The 11,975-nt window shown below is 43.6% G+C and overlaps 1 protein-coding gene across 1 annotated transcript; it reads left to right on the forward strand.

Annotated features, from left to right (window-relative positions):
* The first annotated feature begins 1,357 nt into the window (after nucleotides 1–1,357).
* INSIG2 (insulin induced gene 2) lies at nucleotides 1,358–11,755 on the forward strand. Its single transcript, XM_026040848.1, has 6 exons — nucleotides 1,358–1,396; nucleotides 5,321–5,661; nucleotides 8,219–8,343; nucleotides 9,509–9,675; nucleotides 10,091–10,190; nucleotides 10,675–11,755. The coding sequence occupies exons 2-6, from the start codon at nucleotides 5,418–5,420 to the stop codon at nucleotides 10,714–10,716; spliced, it is 678 nt and encodes a 225-aa protein (XP_025896633.1). The 5' UTR covers nucleotides 1,358–1,396; nucleotides 5,321–5,417; the 3' UTR covers nucleotides 10,717–11,755.
* The last annotated feature ends 220 nt before the right edge of the window (nucleotides 11,756–11,975 follow it).

Consider the following 11,975-nt stretch of genomic DNA (forward strand, 5'->3'; position numbering starts at 1 on the left):
TATATCTGTGTCACCACACTGAAAATACAGTTGTCACAGGAGATGCCACCACAGCAAGCGCAGTAACAAGTTTCATGCTATCCCACCATTATTCTGGGAATTGTAATGRGATCTCCACGTTGGCACTACGAATGGAAGCCTTAGTATGGAAAGAGGTAGCAGATCTTTGCAATTATATACTATGTTTGAGTGAATGTTGTGTGCAAATATTGCTTATAAATTGTATTTACTATCTGTGAAATGACATAATTAGTGGTAGAACAGCAACACAAATATAACATTATTCTCCTAAGTCTCCCCCACRATCATAAATATATACCAAAAATGTCATTTTTTTATTGCTATGCCTTTAGCTCATGTTGGGGAAGTTTAAAGCAAACTCTTTTGTGCTTCATATTGTACCTTCTCCCCATGAGGCCACGAACTGGTGATAAAAATGTGGTTTCTGGAGTAATGACCTGTGTCATTCTTGCCCTAATCAATAAAATGAAGCACAGAGCACCTGGATCTGCAAGGACTTTCACAAGGCAGGGCTGGTCAGAGGCTCCTTGGGGTAAACGCGTCTCTGTTGCTGAAATAGATAGCCAGCAGTATTTATTACACAACCACATGTAACTAAAATCAACTAAACTGGAAGCAGAAGCAAGGTACACAGAGACCATCTGCATGTTTGATAGCAAACCACATCCCGAAGAACAGCACCGTGCAGTTCAAGCAGCAACCTCCCGAATTTTGTGCTATTTCATTTATTCTTTACTACCATGTTTTTTTAAAAAAAAAAGAAGTTATTTTTGCACATTAATGTTTTTCTTTTTGTGTTTCCCTGTGAAACGCCTCCCATTTAGAGGGACACGGGGGCCCTCTCTCCTCCCGTGCCCTGTGGGTTCCCCGGCGGTTCAGCTCACTGGGGGACCCCGTCCTCCCCTTTCCCTCTGGGTTTTCACCCCTCAGCTCTGCAGCAAGGGGAGCTGCACCCGCTTCGCGAGCTGAAGAGATACCAGAAAATAAAGCAAAATGAAAAATAATGACATAAAAATAAATAAATATGATGAATAAATACAAGAATAAAAATGAGAYTGAGGGGCGGTAATGTAGACGCTATGTATTTTGAAACAGGGCGGCTAACGGCCCGTGGCAGCCGTTAGGAGCGACCGTGCCGGGACGGCGCCTGCCGCTCTGCCCCGGCCGGGACCGCGGGACCATTGGGCCGGGCCGGGCCGGGCCGGACCGGGGGGGGCGGGCGGCGCGGCGATCCGCAGGGCCGCGCCGCGCTTTGCGCGCAGCCGCCGCGCGGCCGCCCCTGCCCGGTCAGCTGCTCGGCGCGGCGCCGGCGGGCGCTGCGGAGGCTGCGCGGGGCGGAGACTGGCGCGGGCGGGCAGAAGATGGCGGAGGGCGAGTGAGTGCCGGGGCGGCGGCGGCAGTGGCGGGAGGGCCGGGGGGGAGGCGCGGGCGCCCTGGCGGCCGGGGGGAGCGCGGCCCCGGCCGGCCTGGGCCCATTCCCCGCTCGGGCCCTGCGAAGGGCTCACGCGAGGCGCGGCGGCCGCTGCGTGTCCGCGCCGCGCTCCAATAAACCGCTCTGTCCCCGCTTTAGTTATTTCTGGTTTCCGTGCCCGCGCCGCTTGCAGCCCCGCGCCGCGCGTCCCAGGCACGGCGGAGCGAGAGGAGGGAATGGCGGGCACCGCCGGCGCAGGGCAGGCAGCGCTCGCGCTGGACCTGCTCGCCAAGGGCTCTTTATGTGACTCAGGGTTTCCGAAAGGGCCAGGTGCTGTTTTGCCTATTGCATAAGGCCGGGCACGGTGTGATGGGTCATGACCCTGCTCCATGGGGCGCTCAGGCGGCCGTGGCGGTGAAGCTGGGGGTCACGGTGCAGGGAGGGCGAAGCTGAGACCTTGTCCGGGCTGTCTGTGTCCTGGCAGGCCRGGTGTTCACCCAGGAGACGAGAGCTCCGAAACAGCCTCGCTTCCAAATGGGAGCTGTRTGTCCAAGTGGAAACCCCAAATAAAACCCAAGGGTTGAAAGGTGGGACTCGCCGTCGATCCGCGCACGCTGGTCTCCCAGGCCAGGCAGGACGCTGATGTCCTCAGAAATGCCGGTTTCCATCTTCATTAAAGGAGGCAATAGCAAATACCTTCCACGTCCGAGTATTATGCTTACCTGAGGATCTCGAGACCAGGTTATCTTATGAATCTTAAGAATCTTTATATTAGTGTTGGCCAGCGCTTGCYTCGCTGTGTGCCTCAGTTTTTGTTCTGTCGGAAGGTCTCGGAGCCAGATCAGGAGAGTGAATTAGGAAAGTGCAATAAAACAAACAGGAGCCCTGTGTCTAGCACAAGAGACCAGGACAGAAACCACTGCTGGAAGCGATACCACTAATTTAAGACGTGGCATGACGTGTTACAAACATGTTTGTTGCTGAACGCTCACTGAAGCGGCCTTGTTCTCCCAGGACTGCTGTAGGAAAAGTCTGTTGCTGGTGTCCTCAGTGCCTCGAATGCAGCTGCAGAGGCTGTATTAAAACAAGAGCAAGCAGCTTCCTAGGACAGAAAAGCCCAGTTACATTTTGATTTTTTTTTTCACAATGAAGTGTGATATATATTTGCTGAATGACACTAAATAAATGAAAAGTTGGGTAAACGCTGCTTTTATACACTGAAACTGGTTTATGCCAGAATAAATTTGTGCCTTATTTGATAATCATCATCATTACTCAAAGAAGATGAATAAATCTGGGCTATGTTTACAGCGATCAAACACTTTATGTTGTGCCACATGGGGTGGTTGAGAATTTTTAATTAAGTTGGAGATCATTGTAATTAGAAGAATTGCTAGAAGGAGAGGCTTGTTGGAGAGATATCAAGAGATGGTCTAAAATGGGGAAATAATGGCTACAGGGAAATTATTAATAGATTTTCTCAAAGATTGGTCTTGTTTAAAATTCTAAATTATGACCTTGGCTCACAAAATAAATTGAAGTCATGATGTTTGCTGATTCAAAGCTGGGAACTCTCCTCAAGGCCAAAACAACTGAGATATCCTAGGGAAAAACTGAATGCCATCGACTGCTAGAATAATGTAGATGGGATGAAACTCAACATACAAGTTTGGAGACAAGCAGAGGAACAAGGAGTTCACTGAGAGGAGAAAAGAAAGACGAGGATGACAGGATGTGAGCAACCACTTCATGACAGTGACAAAGCAAGTGTGGTCCTGGGGTGCAGCAGAAGAGATCATGTAAATGGAAATGCAGAAGTGTGAATTTCCTTGTGCAAGGTCTTGAGAACTGAACCTGGAATCGTCAGCGTRCTCAAAAAACACCTACTCAAAAAAGTGCCCTTCAAACTGCAGGAAGCACCAAGTGCTACTAGGATAACGAATGAAACGGAGAGTCAATGAAGAGCTTGGCTTGTTTTCTGAGGAGAATGAAGGCTACGAAGGAGATAACTGCTGTCTCCCACGGTGACAGGGAAGAGACCTGTTTCAGCTCGTGTGATGATTTGGAGGAGCTGGAAATTTAAACAGTGACTTCTGACCCTTGGGTCAGTGATGTTKTAGCACAGCCTTCCAGTACCGTGTAAGGTCTAGAGTTGATTTAAAAGATCCTGTTAAGGCCAGTATTGCTTTAAAGATCATTTATGATCGTTGTTATCTACAGCCTCTGATGCCATATATTGAAATGACTCCCTCTAACTTCTCAGTACCCCTGTCGTCAGCTGGTGGGAAAACCCCAAGGGACGGAGGAGATCCCCAACTGTAATTCTAATGTATTTGTGACTCCATGCCTTCTTTCCTGGAGGCTAAATATATTACCGAGCTCTACCACCACACCTTCTAGAGGAAGGGAACGAAAAGGCTGGAGCACCTCCATTTTGCTTGAGGGAAATCTGCTGCGTTCCCAGCGTCAGCTCCGACGCAGACGTCTCAATGTTCGCGGTGAGTCAGGGAGCTGGCCGRGATGCCAGACACCGCCGGTGCCCTCCAGATGTGTTTGCAATTACACGCAGAGCTCCGAAGCAGCCGTGTGGAGAAGATCCTGTACCCTGTGGACAGAGTACCCCCCAGCGTGCCCGCGGGAAGCTGGGCACCAGGAGAACTGGGTTCGCTTTTGTTTCCCCTCTTGGCGCTTTTCTAGCCGAGGGGATTTCCGAGTGACCSAGGATCGGTGGAAGAGGCTGCTGAGTGTCTTAGGCAGCCTGGATGTATTTAACCTCATCTTTGGCGTTTACTCGGCATATGCCATAGGGTCAAAATAAATTCCTTCCAATAAAATTCCTTCCCGCTGCCGCTCCGCCTTGGGAGAGCTTCCTCCAGACCTGTGGAAGCCCGAGCAGAAGGGGAAGGATGCGCTGTGCCCACAAACAAGAGTTAACCGAGGCTGCCACTGGTTGGCGGCTTCAGATTCAAAAACAATGTCCCATTTTTTTCCTCCGGAGTTCCAGGTGGCTAAGCTGTCTGTCAAACTGGGTGTTATACACGAGTGTGACACTGAAGCCGTGTACAACAAGTCGTTTGATTGACAGGATTTTTATTTCTTTGAAGTGGCTGGGGTGGGATCTCTGCCATTCACAGGGCGCATGCAGAGCTGCTCCTGTAGGAAGCTGTCAGGTACACGGGTAGGTGGAGCTCCTTTTCCCCTTTGCATTCAGGTTCTTTTGTACGTGATCAAAGACATAGTTTGTAGTAACATGGGATAATTTTCACAAAATGTTTGTTACTCTGGTAAGCATTTCTCTGTATTGAGACTTTTCCTCTGGTTTGCATAATTATTTGCTCTTACCTGCGATGGCAAAAAAATCATTCAGTTTGGGATTGCTGAAATTCTGACCCCACCCTGAAAAACACTTCTCAGATTCACTTATCAGTTGGGAAATGTTTTCTGGCTTCTCTTAAAGAAGAAATATTCATGAACCTCAGCGGCTGCCTTGGAACTAAGGGCTGTGTTTACTTGCTTCTGAATTACGTAATCTCTTGTTGTTGCCTTAAGGAGAGGATAAAATCTACATATGTTATTACTGTGAGGCAAGCCCTTCTTTTTGATATCAGTTTTATTTACTCTTCTGTGGTTTCAAATTCCAAGCTATCCCATGTCACATGTTTTTTCTTTCTCTGTTTTCTAGTAGACAAAGCTGATGTTTTTCATTGAAGGCATTTTCGCAACTGTGGTTGGTTCTGGTGAGGTTTTTCTTTCTCAAGGACTAATTGTACCTTCTGAAAATTCCAAAGAAAATAATACCCACAACCCGATCTGTGGTTTATGTAGGAGAAATATGCTTAATGTTACTTACATCTGCATTTTTTTCAGGCTTGTTTTATTATTTTTCAGGGTTTGGATATCTCCTAATTGAAGAGACTCAAAATACTGATTACAAGTGACTCCTCCTCAGTCAGCCTGCTGGATGCCTCTAAGAAGATAAGAAGTCATGGCAGAAAATGATGCAACGCCAACCTTACCAAAAAAGTGTGGTCCATACATTTCTTCAGTAACCAGTCATGGCATGAATTTGGTAATTCGTGGAGTAGTCCTGTTTTTTATTGGTGTATTCCTTGCATTAGTATTAAACTTGCTTCAGATCCAGAGAAACGTTACCCTCTTCCCCCCTGACGTCATCACAAGCATCTTCTCCTCAGCTTGGTGGGTACCACCTTGCTGTGGCACAGCCTCAGGTAAGTTCAACCATGTAAGTATGCCCGGTGTGGAGATGAAAGCTTCACGAGGTAGTTATGAAAAACTTTATTTAAAGATGAGGAAAATTTAAATTCCTCTTCTGGCAACACTACCTTTTACTAGCTATCGTGTCTCCTCCTTACCTCTCCATATAAACACAAATATGCATGCACATATCCAAACAGTTTTGTTCTGCCAGTTTGAGGTATAGTTTATCTGTAAAGACGAGAAACTCGACTTTATCTCAAGGAGTTAAGGCCCTATATGCAGCTTGCAGTTGTAGAAAGCATGTCACAGAACAGGGCACCTCAGTTAAATTCCTGCAGGAAATTGGGTGATGTGAACATGTTCCTGCAAGGTCACAGGAGAAACAGGAGTTGAGGGTTTTGTGTGTGATTTTGGGGATCGTTTAAATGAGATATCTGCTGTCTGTGGTATTGGTAAGAAATACACTTTCCCTCTTCCTGCGCCTTCTGTTATCAGGAGAGATCTTCTGTGTTAAAAGTCTCATGCTTTTGGGCTTTGTGCTTGGCTCTGAAGATGGCCAATCACATGGGTCAATTTTACATTGTACTAAGGGAGCAGCTAAACTGGAGCATTCTGCTTTAGTGAACCTTAGTAAACCTTAGTAGTAAAGGCAGCATCTTCCTGGAGATTGGTTTTAATACTTTTTTTAATACCTTTTCTGCATGTTAGTTTGAGTCAATAAATTAGGTTCAGCTTGGCATCACTGTCTTGGTAATGATAATATTTATGCCTTTTATTTTCAAGTATCTAGTTACTTTCTTTTGGATACCTTGTTGAAATATTACACCACAGATATCATAGAGCAGCTTGATTTGAAAGGAAACCCTCTAGTTAGCTCTCTGAATCTGTCCTGTACTGTGGAAATGCATTTGGCATGTTATGGTCACAGTTAAATATCTACATGATCTGTTAGTTGTTTCTTAGTCCTCTTTCTGTTGTCTTATTGAGGATTATTCATTGATTGTGTCCTGCAACAGTGTATTCTTTTACGCTTTAAATTGGTTGACTTGACAAACAATATAGAAAAGGTTTGATCTTTTATGTATAGTTTGATTTATCATTAGTTGTGACAGAACTTACCTGCTCAACAGCTTTCCTTCCTCATTCTGTGTAGGAATGGCTTTGGGTGCTCTGACTCTTAGAGAGCATGTGGATGTAACTGTCCGTAGTTATTACTAGGAAAATAGCTATTGTTATGTCCATACAGTGTGAGAAGGGTGAGAAAATTCAAAATAAATAGAAGTACCCATGCTATTCTGTTAAAACCAGGTTCACACTCTATTTTAAYAGTAGCGCTTGATATTTCTTTTTCAAGGTTTTTGTGGGGGTTGAAATGACAGAATCCTAACTTGCAGCACTTAAAGTTTTCACAGCAAAGTCAGGTTGAGCTTTATGCTCTTTTTTTTGAGAGCATTTGATAACATTACATGTGCAGCTGTGAACAGCAAAATTATAAAGGTTAGGCTTGTCATCATCTCAGAAGAGCCTTCAGGGTCTTTCTGCCTCTGCTGGCCTGATAATTTTGATGGAATGAGGCATGGTTTGTTGTTATGAACAGAATAAAGGTGTTTTGCATATTTGTAATCAGTGGCGATCGAGGTGGCTTTCTGAGAAGACCTTTCATCTGTCACTGTATTAGTCATCAGTTTGGCCTAATGCCTTTGGCAAGAGAATTGCTATTTTTTTCCCTCCTCTCCCTTCTGCTGGTGATTTATTTTCTAAATCCTGGAGATCAGACTGCTGTCTGGCAGAATAAAACCATTTGCCATAACCTATTTCCCAGCACTGTGCCAGGCTGAGAGTATTAGACTCCATACTGATTGCTTAGTCTCTGCTTTGCTCCTGCAGCACAAGTTTAAAACTAAGCAACAGTTTATTCCTCAGCTGTGATCCCAGCAGTCTTTTTTACCGCATTTACAGTGTAGAATCCATTTATCAAGAAATGTTCGAAGTGCATAATGGGGTTGAAAGTCCTTTCTGCTTTGTGTATTCAGCAACTTCTGTGGACTCTTGGCTTCCCCTCTTGTGTGAGGAAAGAAAAGTGTTATCCAAATGAAAACTGCCTGTAACAACAACAGAAGACAAAAATATTGACAGTATAAATCACACTGCCCCCTTCTTGTGGTGCTTTTGTTTTGTAATTACCTTAAGACGCGTGCTTCAGATGTGGAATTTCAGAAGTGCCAACTTGCAGCCTGTTACTGCTCTTGAGCTAAATTGTAGGGCTGCAAATTCTGTTATGGTGCAGAATTCTCTGATCCTCCACCCTCAGTTCAGATTATCTCTGGTTTGGTATTTTTGCCAAGTCACTGCTGCTGGGATTGAAAAGACTTTTACAGTGCTTTTTAATAACAAAATTGTGCTTGAAATTCCTGTTCTGTTACAGTGTGTGTTTTCTATAGTTATATTTATGCTAACAACACATGTTTTGCTAGTTACAATTMTTGTCAAAAATCTAGATAGTCTTCATTCTAGCTAAATGTTGTCAGTGCTTTAACTTTTGGGGCATTTTCTTTCTTGTTTCCACAGCTGTGATTGGGCTATTGTACCCGTGCATGGACAGACATCTTGGAGAACCACATAAATTTAAGAGAGAATGGTCCAGTGTAATGCGATGCGTAGCAGTCTTTGTGGGTATAAATCATGCCAGTGCTGTATCCTGTAATCTAATGAAATTGCCAATAGCAAATAGGTTTCCAGTCTCCCACCAGCTGGTTCTGAAAAGTCTTTTCATTGAAATGCCTCAGCATTGGTATTTCAGTCTTTATTTCTTTCAAATAATTGAAACAAAYGTGGAGAAATACTTGCAGGTTATGTGTCACAAAAAAGTGCTTTGATACATAAAAGTCAGAGTTCATTTAACGCTGTAGTTAGAGGTTGACGCCCAGTCTTGCAATCAGCCGTGAAACATAAGCACTTTGGACTAGAAGTGACCCAGGACACCAAAGCATTTTCCAGGGCTAATAAGCACTGTTACCCCGTGCTCCAAATTGGGCCGTGACACCGAGCAAGTAGTTACTGTTCCTGGGCTCATTCAGCCGGAGCAATTAGAAGTCAGCCAGTACATTATAGTGCATAATCTGCTCCCTAAAGAGTGGGGGTATTGGTGAATGTCTCTGCGTGAAGACTGATTTCTGATGAGCTGGTTAAAAAAACTCATGTTTTGGGAAGTCGTGAGGCTGAATCAGTATTTCTGCAGCCTTTTGAGGAGGGAAGCACTACAACATGTCTKCAGGGGCTTCACAGTTTTATCACAGAGCTGATGAAACTGATTTCGATGTTGATGTACATGCATTCACAGTAACATCATTTACACTTTGTTTTATAGAAAATGTTAACGCTGTTAATGTTTTGCTGAATGTAAACTGGCATGTGAATTAAAAAAAAAAAGTCAAGAGTTACTTAACTTCAAAAGATATCTTATTTCAGTAGATTCGTGGCATTTGGAACAGTTTAATGCTGGATTTAAGATTTCATGCTYAGTATACTAAAGGAGCAGGTGAGGATGTAATGTCTTAACACTGAATGGTAAAATGTGGACTTTTTGTTTAAAACTCTTGTATTCTGATTCATAGGTGTACAGTCTCTCTGCTTTTGTACAGTGCTAAGACTCTAAACATGAAATAATATCTTAAGTCTTTAATGTCTCGTTACACTCGTAATACTGACAAGTCTTATTTCCTTATACCTGATAGCTCCAATGTCTAGTGTCATATTTTTTTTTTTATGGAGGGACATGGACTCTTAYGGGAAAATAGTGATAGAGTGAAGAAAACAGCTTTATTTCGTTTCCAAGTTTATCCTTAACGAGCAACACAGAAAGTGGACTTTGCCAACAACATCCAGTTATCTCTCACATTAGCAGCCCTATCAATTGGGCTGTGGTGGACATTTGATAGATCACGAAGTGGCTTTGGCCTTGGCATAGGAATTGCTTTCCTAGCTACGTTGGTATCACAGCTTCTGGTCTACAATGGAGTTTATCAGTAAGTATTTCCTTCAAGGTTAAATGATACTCTTGAAACTATAACATAAATTCACAATAATTGAAAGAGTAGGATCTGGTCTGCCTGTCAAAGCTGCCTCCACTTCATGTGGAGTGTAAAATAAATCAGACTGTTGATAAAAGCTTTTACGTGTTTGTAAGAGTGAGATTTTTAGCTGGGAGCTCTTCAATAAATTGCCACCTTACCAAGAACATAACAAACTTTTGATAGTTTAATAAATGTGATTATAATTGATAGGAAGCCTCCTTTGCTATTTGCTGTATTTARATGTCCACAATATGTGCGTTTTTTAATGCAAACATCCTCATACTTAGATTTATGAATTTGCCTACAGTGGTTGGAGTACTCTGTGTGTTACACAAGGTTGAGCTCARGAACACATGTTCTTTTCCAGATACACATCTCCAGATTTCCTTTATGTTCGTTCCTGGCTGCCGTGTATATTTTTTGCTGGTGGAATAACTATGGGCAATATTGGCAGRCAACTGGCAATGGTAAGTTGGCAAGGGAAATCTGACTGCCTGTAATGAATGTTTTAATCTGCATTTCATTACTTCCTATATGCACCAGCCGGCTGATGTGTGGATGTGGAGTGAGGTGAAGGCTGCAATCAGGGCTTGTTGATCTAAGCAGTGAACTGTCAGTGCTGCTCATCAGAGCACAGCCCGTCACTGCGCTCTCCTTGCACTCTTAGTGGTTACTTGGATGCTTTCAAAACCAGGAGCTAAGGATGAGCTCTGTGTTTGGGGAGAAGCTGGGTAACCCCTAGGTCTGCACTGCTGTTCCTGCTGCCCAAGGAGCTGGCAGTTGGAGTCGATGCAATGTGCACAGACTTAGGGAGACCACTCTCATCTAGGCACACTGTAAACTGAGCTATTTTATTACTAACTTTGTAGATAATTCCTCTTCATAGAGATGTTTTTCATTAGTTTTGTAAATTATCATTACTAAGTATTTCTCTCCGCTTCTGTTTTTCAGTATGAATGCAAAGTCATAGCAGAGAAGTCTCATGAAGACTGAGGAGAAACAACTTGCACCTTCTAAAGAGGAAAATATCTGACAAATGACTGTTGGAAGAGCATAAGGAACACTTGACTCTGAAATTGCCAAAATGCAATTTTTGTCCCCTTGAATAGTATATACTTTACTGCAATCTGTGATTGCTGCTTCTATAGAAACCTTGGTGTCTGATTTTTGATTACTGTGAAGTTACACTAGTATGCAATACATTTGACATTACTGGTTTGGTTATAGGATATTTTTTTCCAAAGCTAAACTGAGTTTACCATAAATTCTGATCTGTTCATAATGTTGCAGTGCCAAACTGACCTTTGCACTACACTTCTGTAGCTGAAACTTCTGCTTCACTTTATCTTGAAAACTTTGAAGAATTTGTTCTTTAATTCAGTGAAAGACAGGGAATTCAGATTGAGGAATGAAGATCTTTACTTGATGATAGTAATATCCTTATTAAATTCTTGGATTACAGTGAGCCTTGCTGCAATAAGTAACTGATTTCTGCCTACTAACTTGCTGTATCGTCCTTCCTGATCCGTCATAGGTGAGGAAACTTAATMTGGATTGTATGGGACAGTACCATACCATTTCTATTGTCTATGTTGTGTGCCCACTATGACATATCACAGAATCCAGAAGTGGAAACCTTGTTTTTGTTGATTCTTTTCCCCTAGCACACTCAGTGTACACAGCTTGGGTATGATTTACATGGACTGTCATCAGGCTGGCGCAGATTCTGCGGGTGCTTGCTGTGTTCAGTAATGGGATGCAATCAGGTCATGCTTCTACAGTCCCTTAAGCCTCCTTGTGTTGGTCCCTTCAAACAGGAAAAAAAGAACCTTTGGCAGTTGTTATTATGTAAAACTAAACAGCGACTACCATTTACTGTCATAAAACTGCTCTTCACCAATGTTAATTTTGATAGTCCTGTTCACAGTGCTTGGCAGAAGGAGTCAAGGCTGTATTTTAGGTACTGATGTGGCTCTTGTTGCTGTGGCCATGGTCCAGGCGCTCATCTGTGCATTTCTCATGGCAGCTCTGCAGTAGATAATACTGTTGTCCCTGCTGTACAGRTGCCTGTGCACAGGAAGTTTGGTAAGAGAGCTGGAATAGGCTGTGTGCTAATCAGTTCCCTTCCTCAGAATAAGGAATTTAGAGTTTGACCCATATTTGGGGATGAACATGCAATTTCCACTGTTGGCTTTGCAGTTCCCTTTTAAGATCCATCAGAAAAAAGGTCTTGTGCAAGAAGGCAAAAAGCC

This window comes from Nothoprocta perdicaria, unplaced genomic scaffold, assembly GCF_003342845.1.
Source record: "Nothoprocta perdicaria isolate Ctin4 unplaced genomic scaffold, notPer1 scaffold_27, whole genome shotgun sequence".
NCBI lineage: Eukaryota > Metazoa > Chordata > Aves > Tinamiformes > Tinamidae > Nothoprocta > Nothoprocta perdicaria.